This window comes from Rhea americana, unplaced genomic scaffold (assembly GCF_003343005.1).
Source record: "Rhea americana isolate MKP2758 unplaced genomic scaffold, rheAme1 scaffold_5, whole genome shotgun sequence".
Taxonomy (NCBI): Eukaryota; Metazoa; Chordata; class Aves; order Rheiformes; family Rheidae; genus Rhea; species Rhea americana.
This window is the reverse complement of record NW_028186645.1, coordinates 8,560,810-8,569,433: the sequence shown is the minus strand read 5'-3', so window position 1 is coordinate 8,569,433 and position 8,624 is coordinate 8,560,810. Positions and strand designations below refer to the sequence as shown.

Below are 8,624 nucleotides of genomic sequence, written 5' to 3'. Positions count from 1 at the left end.
GGAGGAGTGGCTGATATACCCGAGGGCTGTGCTGCCATTCAGAGAGACCTGGACAGGCTGGAGAGTTGGGCAGAGAGGAACCTCATGAGGTTCAACAAGGGCAAGTACAGGGTCCTGCACCTAGGGAGAAATAACCCTAGGCACCAGTACAAGCTGGGGGCTGACCYCCTGGAGAGCAGCTCTGCAGAGAAGGACCTGGGAGTGCTGGTGGATGACACATTGACCATGAGCCAGCAATGGGCCCTTGTGGCCAGGAAGGCCAATGGTATCCTGGGGTGCATTACGAAGACCGTTGCCAGCAGGCCGAGGGAGGTGATCCTGCCCCTTTGCTCAGCCCTGCTGAGGCCTCATCTTGAGTTCTGTGTCCAGTTCTGGGCTCCCCAGTACAAGAGAGACATGGAGCTACTGGAGAGAGTCCAGCGTAGGTCTACAAAGGTGATCAGAGGGCTGGAGCACCTGCCCTACGAGGAACAGCTGCGAGAGCTGGGCCTCTTCAGCCTGGGGAAGAGAAGACGGAGGGGGGATCTTATCAATGTGTACAAGTACCTGAAGGGAGGGTGTCAACAGGATGGGGACAAACTCTTTTCAGTTGTCCCATGTGACAGGACAAGAGGCAGTGGGCAGAAATTGAAGCACAGGAAGTTCTGCCTGAAGGTGAGGAAGAATTTCTTCACTGTGAGAGTGACAGAGCACTGGCACAGGTTGCCCAGAAAGGTTGTGGAGTCTCCTTCTCTGGAGATATTCAAGGCCTGCCTGGACGCAACCCTGTCTAGCACGCTCTAGGTGAYCCTGCTTGAGCAGAGAGGTTGKACTAGAKGATCTCCAGWGGTCGCTTTTCAACCTCAACCATTCTGTGATTCTGTGAAAAGGCACACAGAATATTTTGGGCCAATGCCTGTGCATTGTTGATATCACTGGCACGATAAATATTCAAAACTGAAGAAATATTCACTGAAAAATACACAAGAGAACTAGAAAGGTCCTAGAAGAGTAACAAGAATAATGTGCTTCTGGAATAGCTTTTGTGTGATGCATGATTAGAAAATACTAAAGCTCTTCATCTTGGAAAAGGGCAGCTGAGGTAAGGACAGAACAGATGCCTGAAAATAATAAGCGATGTTAAAAATTAAGGAAGAATTTTTCATTGTCTCCGAAAAAAAGAGTGAAAGGGGCTAGAAACTACACTGATAAATCTATACTGAGCATATTAATRCCTAAAACATTATTAGAAATTGCCTGACCCACAAACTACTAGAGCCTGGTRGAGTATCACTAGATGCCTTTTCCATTCTACTTTTTCCTAGGCACTTGTCACTAGATAGGACGCTAGACAAGATGGATCTTTAGTCTGACCTGGAACAGTCATTCTTATTAACTAAAAGTTTAAGCCACTGAAAATTGCAATATAATACTTAATGCTTTATTTGATCATAAGGACAAAAGTTTAAAAGCACTATTTTGTTCAAAGTGGTGATTATTTACAGTTTTGAATAGGCAGTTTTATTAAGCAGTGTTCCTACACACACAGCTGAAAGTTACTTACTTTAGCAGGGTATCGAAACAGTTTCACGAATCCAAAATCATCTCCTGTGGCTAATACTTTACTATCACTAGTGAGGCATGAAGAAGTTACATCCGTGACTTCACCAATTATTGGCCAGATTCCTTCACAGCAGGAGCCTAGAACACTTGTCCATGATGCCCAGCCAATCTTYTCTACCTACAAAAACAACCTGTTTGAGACAGCATATCCTTTTCCCAGGCAGTTTTCTTCTATATCTGATTTCAAGAAAAAGTCCTTGCATTGTAAAATATAAGTCTCTAGAAGTATTTAAAACAGACTTTTGACCTTACCTATCCTTTAAAGTTAGAGAAAACAAATTACTTTTTCAATCTCATAGAACTCATTATTTTGAAAACCATCCATATTCACTTTGCTATAAAATAATCCTCTGTTTGAGAAAACAACATTACAGCTATAATAAACTACCTTTGTGTGTATATATATATATATATTATGAATACTATATTGTATTATTATATAATGATAGACATGTCTTCAAAAGCAAGATTATTCATCATTCTGATTACCTAATTGAACAGGCTGTAATAAAAAGGACAAAGCACAGCAAATGCTCAAAGAGAACTTTCTTCAACARAACAGTTAAGATTTAATAGAGAATGATGTATAAAATTATAATGGCATGGGCTGTTATAGCATAATTAAGAAAGCAATCTGTTTCCTCACCTCCAAACTAGGAATTGTCTGTTTCTTTCCACGAGGAGCTTCAAAAAACAACTGCTCTTTAGCACCAGTGTTGACTTGCAAAAGCTTCCCTATAAAACATATTACATATTGGATATTAACATTAATTAGAACATTCCATTTTACTAAAAAAGAAGTTTATTTTGAAWTTTTTTTTGTTAACATTTCACGATTTGTTTCCATTGAACTAACTGCTGCCTKTACAAATAGCAGAACTAGAAGTCTGCTTTTCTGAAGATCCAAGTCTTCCAATCCCTTACATTCACATACCTTCCTTCTCTCTTTAAAAAGTGCGGTAATGCAGCACTTTCCCGTATTATTTACGGTTGTCCCATCAATGGTAGACAGCATGCATTAGGTCTAATTCAGAGCTCATCTGTACTAACTCGATGTGCTCTTTGGCTTGAGAAGCACACATTCTGGCTGGCCAGTRGCCATTTCTGAACAGCTGAGTTCTACTTGCCTTTATACTTCTTTTTTTCCCGAGGAAGATTCTCATTAAGGTTTTTGTCCTCCTCCTGTTTTCAAAATTGTCAAAGGAACTTAACTTCTATCACTCTTTCAAATTCATTAAATTTAACAAAGTACAATTGTACAGCCTTGTTTTTGTATGAAACTGAATTAAAATTAGTGTTTAAAATGATCATATATTTATATTCAAGAATAAAGCAGGAAAGACAGTCTTTCTTCCATTTTTGACAGTTCGCAAGGATACATATTCCTGACCTACTCATACAATTGCATTTGTTGCATCATTTATTCAAAAGTTAGCAGACAAACAATATAGAAGATGTAAAAATATAACAATTTATAGAAAGAATATCTTACTTCATCAAGTTACAAAACTTTTTAAAAAATATGCATTTATATTTATTCACATGCCATAAGCATCTTCGTACACTGAAGGAATGTATCTGTTGGGGGCACCATAAATTCATGCTGCAGACACAATCTATAATGATTTAGCCCATAATATACCAGTAGATTTTTAGAACTCAGATGAACGCTACTTACCTCTTACGTCCCAGTCCATGTGTGTTATATAGCTGGAAGCTCCCTTGCAGATTCCTACTCGCTTACTGCTCATTACATTGTAAATATCTACAAAGTTGTCACATGATGCCACAGCTAAATACTTTCCAGCCCCTAAAATACATCATTAGAAACACAAGACATTTTCAATTTTGTTGTGTTTYGCACAATATTAAACAAAGTACGTTCAGGAATCTAGCTAAATTCCACTTAGCTTCCTTTCAAATAATTTTGGTAACTCATTCATAGCCACTGACAGACTACTGCTCATATCACAYAAGAATAAAAAATTCAGTATTTTTATATATAACCATTACATCTTTATATTTTAAAATAATAAAATATTAGACCAAAATTTAAACATTTCTTGCACTMAGAGAATGGCAAGGCTCAGGTAACCACAAGGCAATATTACATGAGAATTTATACCAGTTATTCACATCACATTTTGCCTACAGATGAGTATTTTCACTGAAGTAATACCAATAATATAGGCCATACGTTTAAATTCCTAAGTAAGAGTTCAAATGTTTGAAAAAAAAATGGTTTCGCTGGGGTTGCTAAGCACTGTAGAGGGAAAGAAAGGACAAGGCACCACAACATTCTGACATCTCAGTTTCAGCATTCTCATTAGCTAAAAAGAACCTAAGTGAAGAGCCAAAATGTTATGCAGTTCATACAGTAGAACACWTTTTCTTTTTCTTTTTTTCTATGTCCCCATGGGAGTTGCTGGATGTTGATGATTTAAAATTTGAATACTGCATGTAAGAGATTACTCTGAGTGAGTCTATCCTGATAATCTTACCCTTAAACAAGAAATACATCATTTTTACACCCAGTAATATTCAAAACATGAGTATTTGTTTTGCTGAGGTTTATTAGTTATGTGTAAAAGAGTATTACAAATCTCTAATTCCTTGATCTTTTAAAGAATATCTGGAAAACAAGAGATGAAGAACATGATTTGGCTTACTGCAGTTATCTTATGTTTCCTTTTCTCACAGAATAACTGAAGAAAGGCACTTCATCAGGACTACATATTTGTAACATGACTCATCTTTAGCGCATTCTATTAGTCCATTTGATGCAACTACAGAACAAGACTAGAACATTTTTAGTGAAGTAACCAATATTCACAATGTACATCCATATGATTGATGATGAATATAAAGTTTGTTTAAAAAACTTGGAAATTAAAATCTTAATTTTAAATCATTTACCAGGAGAAAATCGGATCTCTGAAATAACATCTTTTCTGTGGTGGAAGGAGACTAAATCCTCCAGAGTATCTGCATTAACTATCAAAAAACTTCCATCATTGAGACCAACAGCTAACGCCTTTCCATCAGGAGAAAAGCAGCAACATCTGCCTCCTACAAGGAGCACAAAAATGGCAGTCAGGTACATTAACAGTGAATAATCCTTCTTTTTCATTTGTTTCTACAGTAGTAAAGAAAAGTCGTTCTTATAATCTACAGACTAATGACATTTTTTACATGCTACCAAGATCATTTCCCAGTTCCACTTCTGCAAAAGTGCACAGAAGCTACTGGCAAATCAACAAATACACAACACTGAAATCTTTATTAAATTTATCTGCATATTAATCAACATCTATTCTATGTTAGTAATATAAGTTAATCAGTATTTTCTACATATTTTGAATTTGCCCTCCTTCTTAGTATCTGATGTCAGGCATTTGCAACCCTGCACTCTAGTAAGGAACAGGCAGATGAAAAAGGCCTTCCAGACTCACGGAATCCACTCGTTTGCTATCATGGTCACTATGTCACATAATCCTTCTAATAAACATGTGAAATTTCATTAAAAAAAATCAAATTCCAATCTAAATTTATAACCAGCTTATACATACTTGTTTCTGTGCCAGAATTTTCCATTATGTTAAATATTTTCCCCACTATTTTTCCACCGATAAACTTACAGACAGTAATCCTTTATTCTGCTGTACTGACTCTGTCAGACAAAGCTCTTCAGTCCTTCTCCTGTAGCTGCTCTTTCTCCATGCTCAACTTTAAGTTCAGCTGAACATGGATGAGTAGAAGTATACACCAAAAATATTCTGATCCTCTAAACTAAATGAATACCTCACTATGCTCTGGAAGGAATACCTCATTTCATCACAGGTAATTGTCGTTCTCTGATCAGATAGAACACTCTGAGCCTCATCCTCCTCAACTATGTAGACAATTTTTTCTTACAGTCAGCAAGTATTGGSGACAGGTTTAGCTCAGTTGGYTAGAGYATGGTGCTGCTAATGCTAACGTCGCAGGTTCAATCCMCATACAGACTATGCTGAGGGTTGGACTAGATGATCTCCAGAGGTCCCTTCCAACCTTACCATTCTATGATTCCTCACTCAGGAATGGGAAATTGCCTCTCTACCATGATATGAACCTTGCCTTTTTAGTTACCAAATATCACGCTATTTCTATTACTTCAGCATGTGAAAAATACCAATTTTTTCTGTATTTTACGTAGACGCTCTTCAATACTATGAAAGTGCYTCAAAATCTGTTTCAACAGCAAATTACTTCATCACAGTCCTTATATCTATCCCAACTCTATTATTAAAATATTAAACAATATCAACTTTAAGACTCCAACAAACTCCACCAATAACCTTCTACCAACTGAAATTTTCTCTTTTAACATTAGCATCCCTGCTTGTGCCAGCTCGTGACTCTTCTTAGTTACTTTATCACATCAGATCCTCATCAGCTAAGTTTGCTCTAAGGCATGGATCAGAATGCTTTAGTGAACTCTAAACAGGCAAAGTCTATTGCATTCCTTTGACTAGGAAAGCATACATATTATAAAAAGCTAGTGAAGTCCAGTCTGGTCTTATCCTAAAGGAAAAAAATCTCCTTATGTGATGTCACGTAACGTGTTTTCATCTGTCAATACAGAATTTTATTGTATAGTGTACAATTAGTWAGAATTTAATGACTGTTCTCTTCCCTTGTAATTCCAGATTCAACTTCTAAGATTTCCAAATAGCAGAGAAGAGAAATTTCACGTTAATTCTGAGATTTCTTCCCAAAACTTCTAGATTTGAATTCTCCCACTGTTCAAAAATGCTTGCAGTATTATACGCAAGATGGCAGATTTATGTTAATGCTTAAAATTTTTATTGTAAATTCACTGACTTAAATATGTTACAATTGCAAATAATCTTAAACAGCATTACACAAAAATCTTTTGCACGGATTCATTAGCTGAAGGGCTACATAACACTCCTGAATRTATCATCAGTAAAATAATTTGAGTAAAGAAAGCAGTTTCATACTCTTGCTTTTGCGAGATTCACAATTCTAGCAAATGTCAACTGAATTTGGTTAAATCTTTTTTCATACTAAGTATCTTACCCTTCTTCAATTTGCGAACAGCTAACATACAATGGCTAGGAGATAAATCCCATATTCTTAAGGTTTTGTCATCACTTACAGTAGCACAAATAGGTAAATGAGGATGGGTAGCTAGACCCCAAACTTCCCCCTCCATATGACCCTGAAAAAGAAAATGAATCAGATGATTTCATATTAAAAAMTGAAAATAAAAAYAATACATATAAGGAAGTTGAGAAAACTAGATTGAGAACATAAAAAWTCTTACAGGATAATAAAGCCACCTCCAAACAAAAACACAGAACCCCTGAAAAAAAAAAGAAAAAGAAAACGCTCCTACTTACAATAAAACTTCTAACTATACTAATTAGTACTAGAGAAAATTATTCCCTGAGAAATAACCTTTGCATATATTTAGCTTTATTCTACGTTTAGCTGAGGTTCTAAGATATTCTTTAAAAAAATATAGTTTACATATTCATATATTGCATTGGCCATTCATAAGTAAGTTAAATATACACAGAATTTTATCTAAATACTAAAGAAAGTCATATGATGATACGATTTTTATGTATACGTTAATATAATACAACTGTAAAAATTCTGTTTTACAGTAAGGCTTAAGGAATGCAATATATTAGTATTGCAGGGGGGAAATGGAAGTGATTTTAAATAATTACAAAGAAAAAAATGAAAATGAATCCAAAAAKACCACTTTTAAAAACAATGTAAGTGATTAATACTCAGAGCAACATAGTAAGGAATTTGGTGGGGTGTCCATTGTTTAATACGATTTTTTTAGTTGCATATTTATTTTTTTTGTACAAAACTGTGATCTTGGTCTGTYTGAAAGTACCTATTGGTACCTATCAGATACCATCAGTACCTGATGAATAAATTACTACAGGAAATTTTGTAATCTGGGTTTTGTCCACTAAAGAGTGGCAGTGGTCTATTCTAGCCTTAAAGAACTAACTATAAAAACTCACTACCTTTTCCAACAATTAAACTTCTTGTTATTTCACAACACTCTTTACTTGAAAATTATATTAGTATTTGTGGTATGGAGTATTTAATTTACATTTAACATGTACCTGAACCAGCAGTGTTATCGGTCCGCTTTTATCCACCTCCAAAATTTCACCATTCTTTGTGCCCACTAAAATATGACCATGTCCTAGAGATATGGCACGTATAGAAGGATTATCTTCTAAGAGGAGACCTAGAATATTAAAATGCCAGAAGACGTAAGATTTTCAAATATGCGTAAGTTCAACAGTAATTTTCACATATATGCACATTACATTATCACTGCAGAAAATGATACTCAATAAGAAAAAAGTAAAAATATATTCTGACATGGAAGAACTTTTATGTTTGGATTCCTTTGGGCTATTTAGCAATTATATAATAGACTAAAGAATGTACAGTARTTACTCTTCCAGTTCCTGGTTTGAGGCCTTTTTTCATAATGAAACTGCTATATCAAGCAATTGCCAATGATCTTTCTGCARATTATCTTTGAAATGTAATTAGTCTGATTTATTGGTAATCTTAGTGAAAAAGTGTGCATACAAAGTATCAGCTATATTATTATCTTAATACTATTTATGATACCTTCAAACTCAGTATTATATCAAACATGAGATAAGCTGTAATAGAATTTTTTTATAAATGGTTATCCCCATTAATGATTTCTGAATACGATCATACAATTAATGATCGTATACAGGAAATGTAATTTTAAGACAGAGGGGAGAGCAAGAATACCATGCAGGATGTCAAATATGGAAAACTACATATAACCACTAAAATCAAAAACACATGGGAGGCATAGAAAGGGTGTTTGTAAATCATTTCAGCATAGATATGCATTTACACAAAAATAAGTCACAAAATGCACTAATCCCTTATAAAGATAACCACAATTCTAAATTCTATTCTTATACACTCCCCCAGCA

The 8,624-nt window shown here is 35.3% G+C and overlaps 1 protein-coding gene across 1 annotated transcript in view; it reads right to left on the bottom strand.

Annotated features, from left to right (window-relative positions):
- Window positions 1-8,624, bottom strand: part of EML5 (EMAP like 5) — a 125,839-nt gene that overhangs the window by 41,213 nt on the left and 76,002 nt on the right. Inside the window, exons 20-25 of the mRNA XM_085317569.1 lie at window positions 7,758-7,885; window positions 6,685-6,826; window positions 4,519-4,671; window positions 3,281-3,412; window positions 2,249-2,337; window positions 1,544-1,720 (exon numbers count right to left, since the gene is read on the bottom strand). Coding sequence (XP_085173695.1) covers window positions 1,544-1,720; window positions 2,249-2,337; window positions 3,281-3,412; window positions 4,519-4,671; window positions 6,685-6,826; window positions 7,758-7,885 — 821 coding nt within the window. The remainder of the gene's footprint in view (window positions 1-1,543; window positions 1,721-2,248; window positions 2,338-3,280; window positions 3,413-4,518; window positions 4,672-6,684; window positions 6,827-7,757; window positions 7,886-8,624) is intronic.